Raw genomic sequence first — 25,304 nt, 5'->3', positions numbered from 1 at the left:
TTAACGCATTTTTTTGCCTGCTTGAAATAGATGGACGTTATCAAAATGCAAATAACGATTTGATATGATGATATCTATCTTTATTTCGTGACATCTTTGAACGCAACATTTTATTGAAAAGAGGAACTCAACACAATCAAGCAACAGATATAAACTTGTTAATTAATGTCCACGTTTCATAGTGAGTTATGTTGAGTGATCTATGATTTATACATAGTTACGATGTTATTTGTAATATTATATTTGGTGTACATTAAATCAAATATAAGGGCTTTTTGTTATAAATGTATTAATCATATTTCAAAATGCATCATGTGAACATATAATTCCATGTGATGAAATGCAAATAAATGTCAACGGTTGATTTAATTTGTTCATACGTGTTTCTAAGTCATGATAATAATTTGCGTCAATTATTGTACAATTTACAATTGAACAACGTCTATTTGGTTATCGAAGAAATGCTGAATGCCTAACAGCTAATAACCAACAACAAATCAATTTTCTACCTTACCACACGTTTGAATCGAAAAAGCATCAATCACAACGATTGTTCAAACATGTACCAGATGTAGTTAATGATGTTTGAAGAACGAACGATTTGACAGTATGGAATTTCATACAAATCCAATAAAACGATTTCGGCACTATTTATCGTGGTACATGCAGATTAAGTGCTTTATTTTAATTCCTCAGAGACGTCAACTAACATAGAATTGTATTTGCTTACAACAATACAAGCTATCTGGGAGAGTCTAAAGCTTTGTTCAACAACCGCCGTATTCTTTGGTGTTTTTGGTCGTTTGGGTCCGTTTCATAAACACATCTAATTCTGCAATTATAAGCCTAATTTTGACGCATTTTGTATAAAAACATTTACTTACTTAAGAGTATAAATAGAAGCTAACTTGACCAGGATAGGTTTTAATGAAAGTTTAACATACATTACAAATTAATTTTGTCATCTGTGACCATAGAAAAACGATAAGAAGACACATACTTCAAATAATCCACATGCATTCAATTTGTTCTTGTTTGGAAATAATTTAATAAATACTTTATTTTTAAAATCAGTTTCACAAAATCAGTTAGCAATTCATTTTGTCATTACAAATCAAGTGTGTATTTGTGTTTAAGTTCTCCTTTACAGCTTCGTTAGGGAAAGCCAATTTTAAAGTTTAAATACATAAAAATCCTAAAAGGAACTGCTGTTGAAACATTGAATTTCGTAATTTAGATAAAAAACTATCAAAATGAAAACTCGAAAGCATGAGCGAGCAGGATATTAATATAATCACTTATTGATCCTTCATTTAAGGCAGTAGAATACGTGCCATTTAATGAGACGTGGAACAAAACACGAACACGAAAAGCCCTTAAATTCATTAGGGGTCAACGTAATTGAATGGTCAATTTACTAAACGCACTGGGCTGTTTACCGGTTTCAGGGCAACCAGACTTTTAACTAGGCCCAAGGTAAAGTGTTATAAACATTGACCCCATAGTGTTAGAATTAACATATATCAGTAATAAAAGATAATGCGCTTTCATTTAATGACATGTTAACTGCTGAATGATCAAATGTTGACCAGGTAAAGTAAATGTGCACTAGCTCTATCTAAGGCATGTCCAAATAAAAAAAAAACTGTTAAGTATTTTTGTCAGGTTTTGACAAACATAGAGACTTTTGGATCATCGTTATGTACATAAAGGAACATACGGTTATTTTGTAATTTCGTATCTTTGTTGTTCCCAACAAAACTGATACAACTCATATAAAACATGAATATGCTGTTTTGTTAACAGTAATATTCTTATCTATTTTCTTGATAAGGAGAAATGTCCATTGTGTAAAATACAACTAGATGTATCATCAACAAATGTGTGCAAGAAAAGTATGGCAAAATTCCAATACCAGTAACGTTAAGAGTAGCTTCATCTTAACCACATTAAGACGAACGCACCTGTCATGCCAAATGTTTCTATAAATATATCTCTTTGTATTGCACAGACTAAGCTTGAATCATGCTTACTATATGCCTAAACTTTGGATAAACTCACCAGTGCTCAACACATTCACTAACAGGGTAGTGTGTCATGACTATTGACAAATGTTTACTTTCAATGTAGTTCGTTAAATTTATCGAGTATTTCTTACTATCCAAATGCGCTAACCATCCGCAGGTTTGGAATATTGTCTACTTCTCTTAACATAGTATGATATCGCGCATTATGTTATGTAATTCAGAAACGTATAGACGGTATGCATTTCTTACGACACATTTCTGTAAGGTTATCAAATAACTTCTTAAATGCGCAAACCAAGAAAAGCGGAAGAATGCCAAAATGAACTTCAATTGCTTTTTACTAAAACGATTATTTAAAGACTTCCGAGTTCATGGAATATGTTTAACTCGCAAATATCTTGAAATAGTATATAATAAATATTTTTATAATTCATTGTCAAAATGAAAATTTCATTCATATTCAATACGAAAGATTTTTGACAAGACAACTTTACAACAATGAATGTATTACAACTTTTACATTTAAATCCAAGTTACACCTTCTTAGGTTAAATATCTAAGAAATACGATGATGTGATGATACCGTTTCATAAATCTTATTATGAACATGTAAGAATCAGTATATAATATTTTATCTTAGTCTTAGTTGTGAATATGGTGAGGTGCAAAATCATACACTTATTTCATTCGAATCATTTCGATAGATTTTTTGCAAGAGTAACGAAATCATTATCCCCACGCTTTTCGGAGAAAAAGTGGGGATTATGTGGTTATCTCCGCCGTCCGTCCGTCCTGGCCACTATCTCCTCCTACACTATTAGCACTAGAACCTTGGAACTTACACATATGGTAGCTATGAGCATATGTGCGACGGTGACGGCGACGGAATTTTGATTTGACCCCAAAGTTATGGGGGTTGGGGTGGGGCCGGATCAGAGATTTTCCTGCGACTGCGATTCAAAAAAGGCTCATTACTACTGTGTCCCTTCAGATATTGCTTTCATATTTTGTATGCAGGTGTATCTAGACAACACCTTTCAATGCCCATACAATTTTTTACCCCTGTGACCTTGACCTTGAACTTGAGGTCAGCGTTCAGGTTTTGAAATCTCCAACCGCGATTCAAAAAGGGCTCATTACTACTGTGTCCCTTCAGATATTTCTTTCATATTTGGTATGCATGTGTATCTAGACAACCCCTTTCCATGCGCATACAAAAATTACCCCCGTGACCTTGACCTTGAACTTGAGGTCAGCGTTTAAGTTTCGTTATCTGCAACCGCGATTCGAAAAAGGCTCATACCTTCTTTGTCCCTTCAGTTATTGCTTTCATATTTGGTACGCATGTGTAACTGGAAAACACCTTTCCATGCGCATGCCATTTTTTATAGAAACAATTAAATCGTTTGAATTGATAAATTAGTCCATCGTATCGTTTGATGATTAATGACATCGGCATCAGAACACTGTGTTTGCCTCGCTGAACATTCTCCAATGAGGCATTATTACGGTTAAGTTAAATGAGTCGAGTTAGAGCAAGACGATATCCATTTGATCAATTTCGGTACTTAATTATAAACGGAATACAACAAAACTTAATAAAATAATAAAATACACACTAATTTAAAGATATATCAACATAATACAATATAAATGTTCTAGGCAATTAACAACACAGTGTATACTATAAATAAATTACAGTAAACAAATACATGTTATAACAATAATAATAATAATAATAATAATAATAATAATAATACTTCTTATACCACTACTACTGCTACTTCTACTACTTCAACTACTTCTACCACTATTACAACAAATACTTCTGCTGCAATCTAGAAATCTAGTAATCTCAACTAAAATGATACACGCTATTACCTTGCACATCGGATACATTACAATAATATACGCTATGTTATTAGGTACTGGAACAAGTATTCCATACAAACTTGCTTTCAAAATTTGCAGCAGGACTCCCTATTAACGTCATGTACGAAAGGATTACATGAACGCTCTTTTTTCTCAAATAATAACAAACTGAACGCAGATCTAAGAGAATTAAAAATGTAGTTAAAATGATATCGTGGGTTAATGTACAATAACTGTGACTGACACTGTAGAGAAAAAAACAGGTCAACTTAAATCGTTGAAAAAGAACCGAAGATCCATATAGAAATTGTACGATTAAGACCTATAACATTAAGTATGGGCCTTGCTCTATGAAAAGGGGGTTTAATACATGCGCGTAAAGTGTCGCCCCGGATTAGCATGTGCACGACACTTTCTGACTCAACTTAATTTTTGCTGAGAAGAGACTTTCTTTCAATAAAAATATCATAAAAGCGGACAGTGTCGTCCTTTCTAAACACATATACACAGGCTTATATGGAACGACACTTAACGCACATGCATTAAACCCCCTATTTACAGAGCACGGCCCATATATCATTGTGTTCAAAACATACCCTGTTCTGGACTCCCAAGCGCCAATAATGAGGCGGAATTAAACTATATGCTGCAGCATATTTAATTGGAAGGTCGTTTGGCAATCCTTAATAAACCAAATGTGTTATTATGTAATGACTTATTGTAATGTATTGCCGACAAAAACTTAAGTTGAGAAGTTATATGGAAAATATATCAACTGAAACATTCAGCTACGGTTATTTATCTCATTCCAGTCCATTTGCTAGTGTAGATACGTTCGTGTTATTCGATCTCGTCTCCGAAAGGATGTTATTAAACTTAATTTTAATTCCATTTGTTTGTAAAATATTAACTCTGATATAATATATTTGAATAACTTGATCCGTATATTCATCGATTCGGCAATGCGTGTCGCGTGAAAAGCCAAACGATTAATGTCAAATGACAAATTTCAGCGTAATACAGCTCATTTTGGCAGTAACTTGTTCATCTTCTATGGTAACTAAAAGCCATGTAGAGCCCGCATAGCGTAAGTAAGACGGAAAAGTTTGAGCCTTTGACCTGTAGAAAAAGTTCCAAATTTAGGGTCGATGCTCTAATATGGATATTAAAGAGCATGTCCAGGACTGGGCATTTTTATCAGTGGACATTTTTATCATAAATTGCCATATATTTGTATATATTTAATACAGCGAATGTTTTCATAGCTTACTGAGCTAAAACCATCATCCATCGCTTAAATGCTAAGGTCATTCTTTAAGATAAATCATTAAAATATGGGCATGGTAAATGTTGTTCAAAAAAGACTGTCCTGAACATAGTAAGTGTTGTTGTTTTTTTCTAAATTAGGAAGGACATTCTTAACAACTTACTATGCATGCCTATTAGCAAATTTCGCCCTCATCAAGTTTTGTATGCATCCCCAGAGCATCGGAAAACAAAAATAAGATGTCGTCTTGTAGATAATTGTTAAGATTGGCGCATCGCGTTCGTGTTAATTACAACATACGCCTTAAGCTTTGTTGGCCTTGGATAGTACACTAAAAAAAAGAGAAGACGCTTGGCAACATACAGAAATCTCTAATAGCGATCTTTTGTTTAATTTAAGAATTATATTGTTAATATTTTATAGAGTTTCTTGGGAAATAACAAACAATTTAGTTTAAAAAAAAAGAAAATCGCATTCTTTCTCAAATATTAAATGTATGTTGAATACCTCAACGTGATCAGTTTTACTGTTCAGATAATTCATTATTTTAGACGAAACGACTATTCTAATTTTTTTGAAAATATGTAGGTTTTCCAAATGCACAAGAACACAGTTTTCCTTAATTCCAGAATATTCATCAAATCTTATTCGTTTAATGCATGTTCATCCGCTATGAAAAGGCGATTATAAACAGTCCTATGTTCCAACGCTACCCATAATCTTCAATGCATTAAATTATTAGGTTTAAACACGAATAAAGTGAAATAATACATTATATTGAAATACAGTGACATGTTATTCATAAGTCTGTAAACGTCATGAGTCTGTTTGAAAAGATAAACGTTATCGAGATATAATTCGTTCCTGTGAGATTGCGTTATAAGGGCGATAAGAAAGGAATGGCAATGGAACGAGATTAAACCTATAATTTATGTCTTAAAATATTGAATATTTTATAACATAGTATGCGGTGCACCAGTGCAGACCACCGTTTACGATAACAAGGGAAATATATCTTGTAAAACTCGATAGAGATAACATAATTAACAGAAGCCTTCTAAAAAGATACGGTTTATCTGGTCTGATTCGCGCTGCAATTGTTTTACTTAATGTCAAATCTGTGAGTATGTCTTGATAAACAAAATTTATCTTATAAAACGTAATGTTAATGAAGATATTACGTTGTAACATGCACCTTTTCCGACGTTATCGTACTTTAATGATTATGATTAAATTGTTGCCGATCATTATATGGACACTGTCACTTGCATTGTAAATTGCATTTCGATTTGTTTTAATTGATTCATCGAACTATTTAGTATTAAGTGATTTGGTGTTCTCGACATTGTGTGATCAGTTTATCTCTTAAATTTAAAATGGTTTTCTTTTGTTCTGGTATATATTATATACATGGGCTAATAGTCATTAAGATGGCTTTGTTTCTTAACTATCTTAACTGGGTTCGTATGGCAAAATTAAATACCTCGGTTGTCTGTGCACAGAAAAAGTGACTTGCGTATACAAATACTTGTACATATGGTCCATTGCGTACTAGTAATCACACTGCATATTTTTACTGCTCTATTGATGTATGTATTAATTTTACCAAATGCAGGTGTTTGATGCTCAACCAATAATAATTATTATAATCGGAGCCTGAAACTATGCGTTAAATTGTGTAAATAATATTCTGGTATTGCGTGTATATCAGATTATTGAAATGTCGTATTGATGCAAAGTCCAACGGAAAAATAAAACAAATGCAATTCAGTAGCTTAAATCGATTCTGAAAATTGGTATAAATTCTTGACTTAAGTCATCAGAATAAATTACTCAGTTTGGAAGATATCTTAATTAAACGAGATTATCACGCAATAATCGCACTTACCTCTTGATCAAATACGTTTATCTTATCGAATAAATGAAACCATGATGGTGGTATTGTGACATTTCTTCAAGAAAAGTCTGTTAAAATATGTCTGTAAAAAGTTTATTTAATTACATAACGTTTCTTATAGAATCGATTGTGTAACAGCCTATCAAAATGATAATGTGAACGTGGTAATGAACATAAAAATAATTGAACAAGAACAGTGTTGCTGTATTGTTGTTTTCATCGTCGTTCACAACATTATGTATATATATATATATATATATATATATATATATATATATATATATATATATATATATATATATATATATATATATATATATATATATATATTCATTTAAGTGACATCAGTTCATTCGAGCGAATTTAGAACGTGCTTTCCACATTATGAACTAAATACTGGGATTGTTTCGCGTAAATTAAGTTACCTTTTTAACCATCGCCATTTTGGGAATAGATATATTGTGAGATGATGATAGCACTGGTTAATGGCATTTCATTTAGTGCTTGAAATATCTTCCGAGCCATTCTGTCCGCATGTTTAAATACGGCTCATACGGCTATGTTCACGATTGTTTAGTACACATGTGAGTGATTATTTTAAATGTCAGATGTGTGACCATAACTCATGTCGATATATGTTAAAGTTCGCCATTCATAATAATAAATTCCCCGGGGCGTTCTATGCTTTCGAACTTGTATAACATCAAATACCAGACACATCAAAGAAACTAAAGTATATTTGTTCAGAGCGTAGGTATTGCTTCGACCCGATCAATCGGTATAGTTATCTCCTGAGAGAACAACTGATAAAAGTTTCTGTCTGTTATGTGATTTCCGAATAAAGTAAGCTTTGCGTTCCACGCTCAAATAACAAACGTCTTTAGCCGTGTTATATTGTGTTCTGATTAAGTATTAATGGGTTCGCGCTTTGTGTTTTCTATGAGAAACGTGATCTGATTGATACGGCGAATATGTACGTACTTGAACACGTGCTTGATCGGTTTGAAAACATGTAAAATAATAATTTTAGACGTCCGATTGAGTCAACTGTCTCCAAAGCAAGTAACAAGCAGCATTTATATAACTAGTGTTTCAAAACTGCTCAAAGAAAGAGTATTTTGAGTAAAACAATTAAAATATGTGTTTATTGAATGTGTTATTCTTGCTTAATGTAACAATTTTGTGTCTAAAAAAGTAATGAACCGTGAAAATGTTGTGTGTGCAGACATAATTAGTCAAAACACCTCTAATAACAATATTTTCCATGCATACGATTCATAACTATTACCTGTTCAAGTAGAAAAGTAAATAAATTAACTGAACCCAGATAACGGGCTGAAAACGTCGCACAAACTATCACATAATACACTTATGAAAGCATCGAGTTATTGAAGCACAATCAATACTTTACACAGGCTCTAGAAATATATCACATTGATGCCAATTAATTGACAATTACCAATGATTTCGAGGATGCAGTCTATCGGAATTCTATAAAAACACATATCTTAGAGTGATGCCAGAAAAAAAAGAACCGTCGGTCCAATATGCTTGGTATGCTTTAAAGAATTTGTAAAAGAAAAACAAGTAAACTGAGTCTATGCTTTATCTTTCAGAATCACTACGAAGCCAAGAAAGATAACAAGAACAAAAACACAGGCTTAAGAAATATGCGTTTTATTTCTGGAGAAAATTCCACTTTCCAATGTGGCGTTCTTATCACCTGTATAGATGCATACACCGCTAGCGAAGAGCTGTTCTGATCATATGGCGACTTTATTTCATGTTTTCCAATTTCTTAAACATAAGGATGAAGATGCAGATAAATAATGATGGTGCCAGCTTTGAAAAGAGAAAGTTGTTATGCAAATATTCGCGCTTATGGAAGGATTATAAATAGTGCACATTTGCGTGACTGTCTGTGAAATATATAATTTCATAATGTAATGATAGGAGGTGAAATTGTGTCGAAAGGATCGCATACGCCTGACTAGAATGGAAGTATATGGCATGCTTGTTGTAATTTGCAGTATTTTACCGGTATGCATACCAGAGTGTCGTTTTGCTGATTTCTTGCAAACGTACGGCGATGAACCGTCGTGGTTTACTAATTATCCGGGTGATAATGATGTCTCAATAACGGTTAAAAACACTCGAATGTTTATGAGAGAATGTAAAATCCAAGGCTATCGGGTTTGCAAAACTTCTGAAAGGCTATGTATTGTTGACAAAGGTAATTATAAATATATGATTCGAGAACTGCAAAGCGATGTGCAGTCTTACGAACGTGAAACAAAATACATATGTATGCAGTTTATACGACGCAGTAAGAGTGTTGTGCAAACTAAAGTATCCAGATATGTGTCTCCAACTTCATCGGATTCGCTGTGCGAGGAAGAGGTAATGGCACTTGACTTACACCCAATGATATCGAGAGAACACGCTGAGGAAGAAAATCCTTGCCCACTTATTGGCGGGTTCGACTTTAAACTTTACCGTCCGGGCGAACAGGTACCTCTTTGCGACGATATATTTCTGCCTCTGCGTATTGAAAGTGACTGTACTTCGAATGAAGGCATAAAGCTTTACTTTCGTCGCAGAAACTGTTCAAGCCTGTTTGTAGGACGACCTATTGAGCTTGATCCAGTGCGTCTACGATGTGTTGCCACATGGAAATATCAACAGTTTACATTTTCAATCGTGAAATGGCACGGATCGCCCGATTTTTGGTGTATTCGAGTTTTGTATGTCAATAATGATATAAATGCAGTCAACATATATTTCAATGGTAACTGTCCACTAGATAACAGAAAATTAGATCGGATGTTGATATTGAAACATTTCAAAATACATCATGTAACTAATATTTGTGAAGATGAAAATTTAGTTTGCAGCTATCATCATTGTTCAACACACGTCCGCGACAACTGTAAGTTATCATGTAGCTTGTGCGAACCTGAAAAAGAAGAGCGTCCATGTGTTTTTCCTGGAAAGTTTCGAGGCTTTTGGAACAGCTTGGAAGGTCCAGTAAGAAGTGCTTTAGTAATTGATAACGAAACGCTAACCCACCAAAGTCAGACATGGTTTTGCGTCACTTCAACTACCAGCGAAAATCTTCGTCAAAGAAAAGTTTTAAAACTTAAATTTGAAAACGGATGTCATCCGCGTTACATGTGCGTTGATATTGAACAACCCGCTGAGTCTGTGCTTCGCTACCGAACTGGTTCGGAGTTGCACTGGCCAATCAAAGGCTTGGAAGAAGTCTGCGAAGATAGGCATTTTGACTATTCCCCTGCTACTTCAGATGTCACGGGTGTAGCACCAACATCAGGTCCATGGGTGTATTTTATAAATGACGTTCCAAAGTTTGTTACGTGCAATCTACCCTGGTACATTCCAAAATCGTCTTTTTATGACATGTACGATAGCACCAATCATTTGGCCAATCAAGGATGCCTTATAAATGGTAATGGCAGTCCGGGGCATGTCTTGCACTTGTATTACACGTACAAAGATAGAAGTAATCAGTGGAGAATTCAACTGAAGAAAACATTCGTTTGCTTAGCTTCTATTAGATTTATAGGAGAAAATGATGTGCTCATTACTCAAAACATTGACGAGGGTGTGTATATGTGTTGGTCGTTCTATAGAGACCATTCCAGGAATTACGTTTATATTTTTGGCGCAAAAGACTGTGGAAATGGCACAAACATGCAACTCGTCATTTATAGCGCCAAACGAGCTCTAGCCACACTTGTGTTAAATAGGAATTCTACTGAGTGCGACTTTTTAAATGCGGATAACGATAAGATCATGACAAGAAGAAGCGATGATGCTCTTGTCAACCTGACGGAAAATGTCGTAGGATCTTCGACTGCAACAACTACGTTACATATTTTCGCAGCTTTTATAATTTGTGCAATAACGTGTTCAATTACTTAGCTGCCAGTGTTTATTATCATCACGAAATTAATCTTTTCATATGCAAATTTGTTTGGTCATATCGAACTTCCGAATATCAAAAAATGCTATGGTCAATGTTTAACGAGTATTGAAACATTATATATAATATTGTGTTGATTTATGTTCTTTGTATTTATTCATCTTTTATATATTTATTCCTTTGTTACTTTAATATTAGTATGAATTAATAATATTAGCTGCACATGTTCAAGTTTATATCGCAGATGTTTATAATAATTTCTCAAAATTTGAACTTGCACGCCAGGTCTTTATTCAAAACTAATGTGTTGAATTTAAGTATACAAATAGCAATCATAATTAGTTACACATGTTTCAGTTTCCAACTCATTGCAGTAATTTAACGATCATCCGCGATGACGGACAAATCAAATTAAAATAAGGCGATTTGTTGCAGTCAATAACTCATCTATCCCGCTGTTTGCTACATAAACAAGCAAATGAACATAACGAATTAGTATCGTTAGTAAACGATAGTATATGTGGACGAGTACATAGCTAACCATTAATTGGTATCAAAATGTGCTTGGTAGTTTAACAATACCCCGTTCAATTGTTTGCGACTGAAAATTAGCTATTCGCTTCGACGCGTGTGTTTATGTAAATACATGTAGAATGATTACAAATTCTTTGTTGTGTTTTCTTTTATCGGTTTACGTTCGCTTTCTTACTAAATGCATATATACAAATAAGTAGTTTTATCTTTCAGGACTTCAAATTTGTGTACGCATTAAATGGTTAAATGAGTGAAATAATTATTTATTTCGTGCATAATAAAAGGTTCACGACTTCTTTGATTAGTCGTTGTACCTTTTAACAGACTCATTTAGCAGTCTGATTTATCTGTTTGGGAATGTTGTTTTTAATGGTGGATGGTTGCATTTTATTTTAACACACGATGTTAATTTAGCGGGTGCATTTGTTTGTACGATATGTTGATATTCTATGCAAAACAATAAGCAAGTGTTAATATTTATATATGTTTATTATTCTACTGGTTATGTTGGATTAATGTAATTATTTGAATAATTGTACATCTACATTCCTTTTTAAAATGCGCACAGCTTCATTTCTCTATTTCGAGGTCTTTGGGACTGTCAAATATAACTCAAAATAGAAAAATTTGAAACATACATGTTTTCTGTTGAAATTATTGTATATGATAAATTAAACTGTGTCGACGATTATATTGTGCAGACAATAGATAATAATATGTACAGACGCATGAAGAGTTGCAAATATATTTTGTTTCGATAAATTTATTTCGTAAAAATAAATTTGATAAAATAATCGGAACCGGAAAAAAGGATCGAAATAGTGATTAATTACAATTAACGGCGTTTGAAATTGCGTTGATACACTGTCAGTTTTCGAAATACAGTTATACTATTTTTAAGAAATTTAATGCAGAATTTAGGCGTACAATGTGTTGTGAGGATTGGTTGTCCCTCAGATTGATTTGTTTGCTATCCTGAATAATTTATTGTGTTAAAGATGTAATACGATTCCATATGATGACATTTTGTAATACGACTGTTCAGGTAACAAAGATTTACAATGTTAGAAGCGCAATGGTTATATTTTTACTAGTTTTTTCATGTTGTTTGTAAATACAATGTATCGGGATAGTTCGCTATGCGCAGCTTGTATTATCGTATTTGTTCATTTACAGTGTACGTGTTAACTGTTAAATAATGTCTTACAAAAATGGCATTATAAACAAGTATGTTACTTGAAAATAAAACGCAATCTTCACTTGTTCTCTTTTTTATGCTCGATTAGAAATATTAGAAATGTAAATAAACAGGTATTTCAAAATGTGATATAAATTGGTCATTGGTGAGATAGTAAACAATAAAAAAAGTGTTACACATTGTAAAATATTTAATGTTGAAAGTGCGACACACGGATACCAATCGGTCTATCTTGTTTCAACCGGATATCGATTAATTACGGTTTATTTCAAGAGAATATAAAATAATGCTAATAACGCGTTTTATTCAATACTACATATTAAATACATACCATACTATTAGGGTAACTCGAAACCACCATACATAGTGATTTGAATGTCGTGTTAAGCGTGACCTTATATAGTTTAATGGTTTTTTCAAATTAAGGCGCAAGCAAATATAGCCCATGGTAAAACCATAAAAATTTACACCTTTTTTATTTGTGTCAGCATTGTTTGTACCTCAATCCGTGATAAGTATATTTGCGAGTTGCGTATTTTTATGTTTTTCAGTGGTGAGAAACAGAGCACACAGCGAAGTATGGTATTAACATATATGAACGATATTTTGAGACTAATATACGATATTGAATGTCATCTGGCCTCAATACATACAGCTTTAAAGAAGTCTTCATTTAAAGCACAAATAAGGACTTGACCCATTGGTATACACCTTAAAATGGGGCAACATTCAAGAACATTTATTCATGTATAAACCTTCACTCAACTGCAAAGTAACGTTTAAAATAAATTGCAATCAAAAATGTATAGTGCATATTTATAAAATGTTATCAAAATATATCAATTGAATTATGTTAAGCTTAGCGTGTCATTTAAAAAAAATTACCATTGAAGTGTTTATCTTTTTAGCATTTAAATAATGAACAGTGTATAAATGCTTGCATTCGAGTGCTATTGCGAAACAGGATGTCGAATAACAAATTATAACGAACCTCACATTCTTTACATTCAACGCTTAATCAATCTGAATGTATGTCTGATATAAAACACTGATGATTGACGTTCTAGAGATAAACTTCCTCTTCATATTGCATAGCCAGTTTCATGTTTGTTCTTTACTGATGACTTTTAATGTAAAATACTGCGCAATTTGTTTTGAAAGAACGCAAGCGAATGAATATGTTGATTAAATTGAGATTTCGATGATGTATACAGTTTCGAAAATAGCATCCATTTCTTAAAACATATGGTCTGATTATGTTTGAATCCACTCAAGTGAATGCGTTTTAAGTACTCAATAAAATCAAAACTGTCTGCGGCACGTTGTAACGTTCATACCCTTAATTCGTACACACTGACTTCAATTACTCGAATCGCAATCGTTAATTTCATCAACTTATTATATACTATAAAACTGTTTAATAAATGTTGAATGATTTTAGTATTCATCACTTTTAAATCAACTCCTGGAAGAAATAGTTTTATTTTACTTTTCATCAGGAAATATTCCCATCATTGTGTGGGATTACAAGGATGTCCATATATTCTCTATTATAGAATTGACGAGAAGCAGTGCACGGTAGATGTGCGCATCTCAACATAATTTCTGCTTCAATACACATCTCTAAATCTTTGGTCTTCATATTGGCCGAACTCACGAGTGCGAGATATTATATTTTAGTAAAAATTTAACAAATCAATGTGAAAAAAGTCATCTGTAAATAATGAAGTTACTTGTAGATGAAATTTAATTTCAAGATTTAACATAAAATTTGACAAAAAAGTAGTTATCATTTGTTTAACGACATAGTTCACTAAATATATCCGCTATGTAAAGCAGCTGCCCACGTGTAGCAGCAGGTATTTGTTGTAGATTGTTCTGTTTACTCGCCCGTGTAACAATGCCAAATTCAATACATTTCGACTAAACCTCGTTGCAAACAAATTTCCCCAAGAGAAAAGTCCAATAACAATTGGTATAGCGGCAACAATAAAAAACGAATAGTTTACGGAAATATGGTTTAGCAGACAGAACAGTTTTGTCCCTATAATGAATAATTATTTCTGGTTATTGATATAACACGTTACTATTCCTGAACTATATTGTGAATGCGACATTATAGTTTGTTAAAACCAATTTTTCAATCTGTATTAGTTCATTGGTTTCTTATTACTTACTATGTGGATCGTATTTGACCTGTTCACTGTAACTGACATTTTTGTTTCACCACATCATAATTGTAATGATAATGTTCTAAATAAAATAACGAATTGTGTGAACGGTAGTATTGTCTAGTTCATAGGTTATCAAGCAAGTTATAGGTTGATATGTATCTTGCGATCTCTGTTTGCACGTTTTATACACCAACGATTGATTAATTAACACGATCTGAACATGCGATATTTAACTCCTGGAAACGACATAATAAGAATAATAACATATCTGTAAGTTGAAACGATATATTAAACCAATCAAAATGCATGTTGTTATCAAAATGTTTCAAAATGTTTAATAATGAGGGATACTGAATTTGGGACGATATAAGTTCGTCCCAATTCAAAGAAAACATAAAGATGTCCAACTTAATACGAATCGTCACAAAATCTAAATGTTCACACATTTGGTAAACGTTTTTAGCACATGGTAAACAGGGAACATACATGGTTGATAACTTTTAATATCTGGTCATATCAACCGAATCGGATATGGCGAGGCATGTCGATCTTGTTTACACGTCATATTGCACGAGTTTGATATCAAATCATATAAAAAATCATCGACAATATATTCTCCTTAAATTATGCCACTTTAAAATAAATGTATTGCAAAAAATAAGTCAACTTAAATATACATAGCGATTTACAGTATTGCATAATATGCATATTTGTGAGCCTAATGACGTCTAGATCGATTGCTGTGAAATAAAACTTACAAAAACGAGATTCAAGACAAAACGAAAACTGTTGATTAAAACTGTTAAATCAGCTCGCATAGACCTTCGACCCAGATTGATTTGTTGTTTACGTTTTACGACAGTCCTAAAACGTATCATTCAAGGCGGGTGTGACTTAACATGATTATCTAAAATGTGGACGAGACTTACATTATGTTATTGGACGTGACTTGATGACAGAAAGTAGGAGAAGTTCGTTTTGTTATCGGGCAGTTAACTGATATTACAGAAAGTGGAAGGAAATTATTTGTGTTATCGGTCAATGGAATAATTACGCTTAAGCATATATCCCATTCAATTTGAAATGGTATACATAATGATAATAATTACTTGGTGCATATAGTGTAATTGTAGTCACATGGATTGATGATAACCTTCTTGGCGCCCTCCCCCCTCCTCCTTCTCCTGAATCGACAACGCTTTACAAAGTGTGTACACAAAAATGTCGATCAATATATGTTTGTTAAAATATGCTCATTAACATGTAAATTTGTCGCAGATATACGATGAAAGAGTTTTTTGAAAATTATTAATAAAAGGTATGTTTTGTTGTTCCTCAATCCGAAAAGATGTCGTTAATAAATCGAAATGTTGGCATAAAAAAACGATCTCGATTTCGGATATATTCGGATTCAAAATAACGTTTGCGCTGAGATGACTGGCTCCAAACACTGCTGAGCGTGATATATACCTTCGAAATATTGTAAAATATTGAACATGCCTCAATATGCTGAGAAGACCAAAGCCATGTGGATAAAAGAGGTTAAGTATTTAGAGTCTATCAAAATGATCTTGTTTACAATTTATTCTTAGATATCGCATTCTTGAGCCTTAACTTTATTATCAAAAAATATATTGACAATTATCTTCAATAATGAATTGTGGTGTTCAAAAATCGGATTTTAGTGATGGAAATATAAATATAAACATTCAATTGGCGTACTGTTTGTTTTTATTAATAGCAAGCAAAGATAAGGTTCCAATCAGACGATGGTTCGTTTGTAGTCACAATTTGAAAGCAAGTCTCCAAAATACGTCTGACTATAGCAGTCGTACAATTTTGTCAAAATTAGCAATCCCCCCTCCCCTCCTTGGTTAGTTCATTTGTATCATGTAAATGGTATACATGTCTCTAAGAAGACATTTTGATAACCGTAATTGCATATAACTAAGAAATATATTATTATTTGACGTTCGAAAAGAAGTAGTTCCCTCGTGGCTGACACGCAATTCCATTAAGAAGATTAAATACATGATTACGGTCTTTGCAACAAATACCACATGAAATAGACAAACAGTAAAGTGTTTTGGGCCATTTTATTCAGGAAAACATTTGTGAGCCGGAACTACAATATTTGAAAAGACTGCGTAGATAATAATAATGCTGACCATTTCATGTACTTGTGATGTTTTTAAAAATAAAACTCGTGTACCAGATTATTAGATATTTTCTAAATTCTAGCGCATTCACTAACTCTAAAAATTGATAGATTTTGGAAAATATACTTATCGAGAAGGGGGTGTTTAAACGGCGATGACTATTTCAAATCTTTTTGAATTCAAATACCAGGTCAACTAAAATCTCAACGACAGAAACACACTTTAAGTTGTACATAAAGTGGGTCAGCCTTGCCGGTGATTATATGATGGTCCGAATAATAACTATTCCAGAGTTAGTCTATTACCACCACGCGCAAGACCAATGAGTGTAGGGACCCAATCACGAATGACACAAATAATTGTTACCATTGCAATGTCGCTCTTCGTTTTCGAAGCCAGGACCATATCGGTCTTCTCGTTGTATCCTTCTCAAATGTTAGTTTCAAATGACACTTTGTTGGTGGTATATAATACAATAAAACGAATTAAATGACGCTGATATTTAAGCAATGCAATTTGTATTCACCTAAAAAAGCATTTCATTCTTGTAATATTCATTTTATTCAAAAAATCTATTATCAACTGAGTCCATCATAACATAATGATTCTACAACTGCATTTACTTCTTAGGTCAAATGTCGTTTACCATACATGTAATTACTTGACAACTCTAATGCAAAATGTTGATCAGATTCTCTCTATTCCTTAATTCAATGACTCATGTTGATCAATATCTATTGTCATCAATGGGCTGGTTTACAGTGTTGGATCAAAATAGACTCCCTTCTTTTACAGTAAAATCTCAGACATATTATTGACGAACCTACTCATTTCACTGAAACTTTGAATTCTCTTCTTAACCTTCTTGACCTTTTTATGTTAACATATTCATTGACAGTGCTAAAAAGTGGCGTCGGAGAACCTTTTCTTGACCAAAAAGTTCGATTTAATTGTCCAGTCTACTGCGTCATAAATTTCAACAGAAAAGTTGGATCAAATTTTAAACGTCAAATATGGAAATACAAAGATTGGGACTACACTAAACTAAGACAACTTGTGCAGATTTTTTATTGGAACAATTGCTGCAATAATAATATTGACATATATATCTTAAATTTCACACGTCAACTTATCTGTTTCTGCGAAGCTACTATCCATCCAAAATAGTTACAATAAGACTATTGCCAAGCAATATACATGTATGTCCCCTACCGGCTCCACCATTGTCAGAAATTCAACCATTGTCAGATTTTTTTAAATATTTGTTGCCATAGCAACCAGAAATTTTTCGTAGGAACAAAATAAAATGACGTGCATAATGTCCATATTGCCATCTATCCATCTTTCACGTTTCATGAAAACAAATGAGAACTTTTAAAGTTATCTTAGGATTTTGAAAACCACCATTTTCAGCAGTATTTCTAGTCTATTTGTTGCCATAGCAACCAGAAATTTTAACGTAGGAACAAAATGAGATAGCTTGCATAATGTCCATTTTGTCATCTATCCATGTTCAAAGTTTCATGAAAAAATATTGAAAACTTTTAAAGTTATCGCAGGATCCAGAAAAGTGTGACTGACTGACAGACTGACAGACAGACAGAACGCAAACCGTATCCGGTGAAACCGGTAGGGGACAATAAGAACAGCTGATCCTCCATGGCTACATAATTATATTCGAAAAAAAATCCGATGCCGCAAAAGAGCATACAAAAAGGCCAAGGCTACCAATTTAGACCGTCACAGGTTTATTTATTGCCAACAACGTAATATTTTCTTTATTATCTTGTAAAATCAGCAAAACAAATTCTCTTTAAAAAATGATAATCTTGCTTAACAAATACGTGAAAATCATCACTTTTCATCCGACTTCTGGAAAATAATTTTAAAATTCACAAATAAAACCACCTCACATAACAAATTGCCCTCTTAATTCACAATGGTACCATATATGTGTCACCTCTTGATAAAGCAAATATCCTTAATTCCTTTTTCCAATCTCAATCTACTTAAACTATAATCAGTTCGCATATGCACAACTTACATTCCTAAGAGCCATATTGCGCCGTCTTTGAAGATCTCATCATTTCCCATCAAAATGTCTTATATTCAATAAAAGTAATGAAAACGGGAAAGGCATCAGGACAAGCCAAAATAAATAGCCAAGTCCTAAAGCTTCTTGCATTTGAGATTGCAAGTCCACTACAAAATCTCTTCAATTGTTTCATCAGTAATGGTAGGGTCCCACGGAGCTGGAAAGAAGCAATTGTTTGTGCACTTCACAAAAGGTCTGATTCTCAGGATGTTGGAAATTATAGACCGATCTCCTTTTTAAGCGTTTTAGGCAAGTGTCTAGAGAGAATTCTCCACAAATACATTTTCAACCATTTAAGGGCTGTCGATTTTATAACCCCATTTCAATCAGGTTTAATACCAAAAGATTCCACTGTCAACCGATTAGTCTCGGTATATCACACCTTTATTAACGCCGTTGACGAGGGTACAGAGGTTCGAGCCGTATTTTGTGACATTGCTAAGGCGTTTTATAGAGTATGGCACAAATGACTTATTCAAAAGCTCCGACTAAGTGGTATCTCGGGAAATCTTCTATCTAGTTTAAAGACTACCTACATGAGAGGATCCAGTGTGTTGTAATCCCTGGCTGCCAATCTGACCCATGCTGGTGTTCCTCAAGTGTCTATCTTAGAGCCCCTCCTCTTCCTTATATACATAAACGACATTATACGAGATATTCACTGTCCAATTCGCCTATTTGCAGACAATACTGCGCTTTATATAATCGTCGACAACCCGATTGATGCAGCTAACCATCTTTACTCTGAAATTGCAAAAATCCATTCCTGGGCTGATAAGTGGTTGGTTACCTTCAATCCATCAAAAAACGAATCCTTAGTAATGTCTAGAAAAGTCAACCGCCTGATCCACCCCTTCTTTTTCTCAACGACTGCCAAATCACTGAGGTTTCGTCTCATAAACATATCGGCTTAAATTTTTCTGATTAAAGAAGAAAGCATGGCAAAGAATCAATGTAATGCGAACCTTTAAGTTTACGCTCGATCAAAAGTCCCTTCTATTAATATACCCAACACTTATCAGACCAATTATCAAATATGCTGATGTAGTCTGGTACAACATTAGTACACAAGATGAAATAGAACTTAAAAAAGTTTCAACAGGACGCAGCAAGAAAATTAAGCGGGCGAACACGTTCAGCATCTTTGCAGAATCTATATAATGAAACGGCTCTCGAACCATTAAAAATAGGAGAACAAAACGTAAACTTACCAATTTCTATAAAATGTATGTTCAATATCACCCCCTTTTTGTGTACACTCATCCCCTCTAGCGTTGGAGAAAGATAGGCTTATCCACTTCGTAATTCTAACAATATTCGCAGCATTCAATATAAATCACAATTTTTTTTCACGATCTTTCCTACCATCAACTATAAACTTATGGAACAATCTACCGGAATCTGTAAGAACAGCTCCTTCTCCTTCAGCTTTCAAAGCAAATCTAAACAAAGATAAAAACAATAATTCCCCAGCATTACTACGATGGAGAGCGGCAGTCTAATATTCTACATGCACGTTTACGAATGCATTGTAGCAGCTTATTAAAAATGAACATTTGTACGCAGAAAATATTGTACAAAGTCCATATTGTCAATGTGGTAAGATTGAAGATACATATTATTTTGCCCCATTTATACTGTGAAAAGACTTATCCTTTTTGACAGTCTGTCCGGTTTTCAACTCATAACATTGCAACTTCTTAATTTTTGTGTTAAAGACGGATCATACGAAGTAAATTCATTAATATTCAAACATGTTCAGTCTTTAATCCGAGATAGTCATAGATTCTAACCCTACTCCATCTCAGGAACAAACCATATTCTGCTAACGATGCCCCGTCCCGCAACTACTTCTTTTCTTATAGCAACTTCTCTCACTCTGAAACTCTACTCTTACACGTCTTTCCCTTTCTTTCTCAGCTTATTAGCTTTCTTGCTATCTACACTACCCTGTTATACAATTTGTATTACAACGTATTTTTTCCATTTCTAAATGGTATTCAAATATCAATCAATCACATATATATTTTTAGTAATTTTGTCATTTTATAAATTGTTGTTACACGTTTGGTTGTTAACACCATAACAGCAGAGCTTCTAACTGACAGAAGAAAGACGCAGCATAAGCCTCGAGCTTTTTTCTCAATTCTGTCAAATTGTATCCTACAGCCTTCGTGTTAAGCAATACTGCAATTTCTTCCTGCCGTGTATATTGTACAAAAATAGTATGTATGTTTGTATTGTATTCCTTATATGTACTTTCTATGAATATATATATATATATATATATAAATAAATAGTGTTTAAACCAATGGGCTGGTTTCAAAGCCAACTAAGGCGTCGACCAAATCATCTCACGTTTATTTTTAAAGTTAAACACAAGCTGGTCCCCAGCTGTACGTACTACCTTATAGTTTCTCAAGAGACTCTACATTAATACATTTAATGAAGACTGTGCCAGAAAGAGAGTTTCAAACTCTATTTAATCGTTATTAGTGGTTTATAAAATATATGCAAAAAAAGCAACGGTAAAGATCATTCTACCTACCTACTTTTTAACAAAATAGTGGATATGTGTGTTTAAATTCCAAACGGATTAACGAGATTGACCACTATTCTATACATATATCATGCCTTTGTATTCTGCATTATTCCGAACGCGTATTTAACATAAGACAGGCGGTTTAGCGATCACTCGCAGATTGCAAGTGCGGCCATAAATGTCAGTAGATTTTATTAACACTGAAATAATCGTATTTATTTCTAACGGCCCCGTAAGCATGTGATTGTTTTCAAACGTCTTACTAATGTTCGCTGCAAACATGCGCTCAATTGATGAACACACAAGACATAATTGTAAACAATATTGAATACATATAACATGATAAGATTCAATATATTGCACTTAACGAATTTATCTTGGTAATATATATTTACTGAGTCAAATGCTCCACCTTCCTTCTCTAACTCCCTCCCTCCCTTTCTCCCTCTCTCCCTCCCTCTCTCTCTCTCTCTCTCTCTCTCTCTCTCTCTCTCTATCAAACTTTAATTGTAATTAATTACACATTCATTGCCTGATTGTTTGTTCACGTGTATATCAAGTATTTAAGTAGTTGGAATGCTTCATATTGAGATGGTGTTGTAATCATTCAAATTTACATCGATATCCGAGTTAGCAATTTAAATGAAAAGCCCTAAAATGCATATCATTGTTTGAAATTCTAAGAATTCCCAACTGCTAATGCAAATAAACTTGACGTGGGACAAAAATCTTGCAGTTTGATCATTTTTAAATAACGACATAAATGATTTAAACACATACATAGTACTAGATTAGTAATTTGATGGATAAGTTTATTTAGCAGGGCTTATGAAATTCTGATTTACGTGCAGAGCAGTTACACTTCGAGACATTGCTTGGTATTGTATTAATTATTTTCACATGTTTGGTCTATATCACAAAAGTAAACAAAATAAAATAGCTCCAAAAAATCCCCAAATATCAATTTATTCCACGAACATATACAGCAGCGTATTATTATATTGCGTTCGTTTGTTTACTGTATTCAACTAGGTGGCCATTCCCCAAAATAGGAAACGCAGCCGTTATACATCCTTAATATATCAATATTTTAGTTACTCAAGCAGTATATTTTTTCAGATAAACCTCAACCCAAGTATGCATATACGAATTGCCGATCTAGACAAAATGGTTTCAACCTGATAAAGTTAGACTTCGTGCAATCCTATAAAGTGAGTGTATGTTAAGTAAACAAGTCACATTCAGTCTGATCTTTACAAACAACCCCATTGCAAATAGGAGTTTTCATCTGATTCAACCGTAGATTGTGTCATCTTTAGTGTCTATAGCATCAAGTTAAATTGTATATAACAATCCTTTTGTGATCGTAAATATCAATATCGCAGCAAAATTGGTTGTTGAATGACAGGTGATTCCATTACTGTGACTAAAATAACGTATTACGTAAGAACGTCTTATGTCATTCTATATTTAAAAATATCGATTCATATTTTAATATATATTAATTTATGTATGCGTTAATCATTTTTCATTCATATGACGTTATTTCGTGCCACAATTGCCCATATAGCGATCTTGCAATTAATAATCGGTGATAGATTTTCTTCGTATCTCATGTTTTAATCATAGGGGGAAATATGACCATAAATATCTGAGAATAGTGTGCACATTAATGCATGGATTGCTATGAATAGTATATTTTTCTGAATGAATTCACATTCATTAACATTAAAAGGTATTTTATATAACTGTTATCTTTATTTCTAATACCTAGCCATGATAGAATTCTCCAGTTAGAATCATGAGTATCGCTTACAATAAATAATAAAATTGTATTTAACGCCTTCAAACACGTCGGGTCCGAATATCAATTTCTAAATAAAAGCAACCCTGTTCAAAGTGTACATGTATCTTGTAAGCGATACTCATGATTCTAACTGAACAATTGTATCGTCCTAACGAACTATACCTGTTCGTTTATCTTTAACAATAATATTGTTTGTTTATGTGACTGTCACAAACAAATAGTTCTCTCGTGACTGAAGAGCGATTTCATTCTGAAGATTCAATACATTACTACGTTCTATAGCACACAATCCATTCAAAACGTACAAACAGCGCCGTGTTACTCCTGCTCATATGGTGAATGTACGTCACCATGGATTGCCATACTTAGATTGGTGAGGATAAGTTCGAAATCTATCATATACTACTCTGCCGACCACACAATGTGTTGCTTTTGTAAATGTAAAATGTTTAGGGTGAATCATGTGTGGCATTGAAACGATACAGCTTTTATTGTAACCGAACATATGTGTATATCAGTTATTTCATAGGAACAGCCACACCGTTGATATGTTTGTTCATATAGGAAACTGTCCCACCGTAAGAAAAACATATTGATTTACTGGACCTTGGTATTAACTACGAATTGTATCGAATTGCTTAACATATTAACCCTAAATAGCCGACTTTGTATCGATCAGCACGTTATTGCATTCAAGCGTCGTTAAGGTGAACTCTACGAATACGCGCAATTGGTACACATTGATGAACAATATCATACATTATCTTTGCATACACTATTGACAGTAAAATGCATCGCATCTTTGAATACCTGCCATACAAAGATTTTATCTTGCTAATATAGTATTACTGAACAACATTGTGAGGTTTATTTGTTTTCGCCAAGTTCATGTGTTATGTCGTTAATGTAGTTGATCTTCAATGCATATCAATAGAAGCTTTTCATCAACATAACCCAAATGGTTAAAGAAGAAGCCAGAATGATGCATCTTAATGTATTGGACGAATTCAACCCTTGGCCTGTAAAACAATGTGGATTCAAATCATGATTTGAAGAAAAATATGTTCAGCGACAAGTCAGTGTATGAAGAAATCGCATATTTAAAAAACTACCATAGACGATTTTATCTTATTAATGCAGTGCCTCAAAAAAATGTCTTTTTTTTAGACAAATACAATTATAAGACGTTATGTTGTTTTTCTTCAATAGAGTTTAGCTGCTTGTTCTGTAAATTAAATGCATCATCCTTTAGAGTTTATTAACGACGCCAGAAGTACACATCTTGAATGGAAAGGAGAGTAGAGTGATTTGGCCTATTGCTGCGGTTCAGTAATGATGGCGATCACAATTTAAAGAAAAATATTTTAAGCAACAAGATCTTATTTTTAAAGCTCATTTGAAACTCATATGTGTACCGATTAAATCACAAACAAACAAAATATTCAACTTCTAACTATACGTCACAAAACGAATTGTTAACGAAACTAAAAGGCCTTTTAGCAGACAAATTCTATCAAATTTAATTACTGATTTAATCACAAAGACGTACATTCACTCGTAAATTATTCATTAATATTGTTGAAAAGTTTAAACATATCATTAAACGCTTTAAAACAACGGCTCAAAAATATATATACATTGCTAAAATGCGACGTTAGATCGGGGTAAAACGAATACGAACAAATACAGCATTGTTCACTTATGAATAATCATAATGCATAAAAGGTTTTGTTATAAAATAATGAGAAATTTTAAAGGAGTAATCCCGTGGCTTTTTGGACTTATGCAG

General features: G+C 33.3%; 2 protein-coding genes across 2 annotated transcripts in view; one reads left to right on the top strand and one right to left on the bottom strand.

The window, feature by feature from the left end:
• The window catches only part of LOC127877004 (6-phosphofructo-2-kinase/fructose-2,6-bisphosphatase-like), a 370,857-nt gene that overhangs the window by 41,015 nt on the left and 304,538 nt on the right, over positions 1-25,304 (bottom strand). The gene's annotated exons all lie outside the window — the stretch shown is intronic.
• On the top strand, positions 8,808-12,799 carry LOC127876995 (uncharacterized). Its single transcript, XM_052422565.1, has one exon. It carries the CDS (start codon positions 9,059-9,061, stop codon positions 11,003-11,005), a length of 1,947 nt encoding a protein of 648 aa, XP_052278525.1. The 5' UTR covers positions 8,808-9,058; the 3' UTR covers positions 11,006-12,799.

Source organism: Dreissena polymorpha, chromosome 1, assembly GCF_020536995.1.
Source record: "Dreissena polymorpha isolate Duluth1 chromosome 1, UMN_Dpol_1.0, whole genome shotgun sequence".
Classification (NCBI taxonomy): Eukaryota; Metazoa; Mollusca; class Bivalvia; order Myida; family Dreissenidae; genus Dreissena; species Dreissena polymorpha.
The sequence above is the reverse complement of the archived record's forward strand: the minus strand, read 5'-3'. Positions and strand labels throughout refer to the sequence as shown.

Excerpts from the sequence above, each read along its gene's own strand:
- LOC127876995 (XM_052422565.1), top strand. The coding sequence starts at position 9,059 with ATGGAAGTATATGGCATGCTTGTTGTAATTTGCAGTATTTTACCGGTA.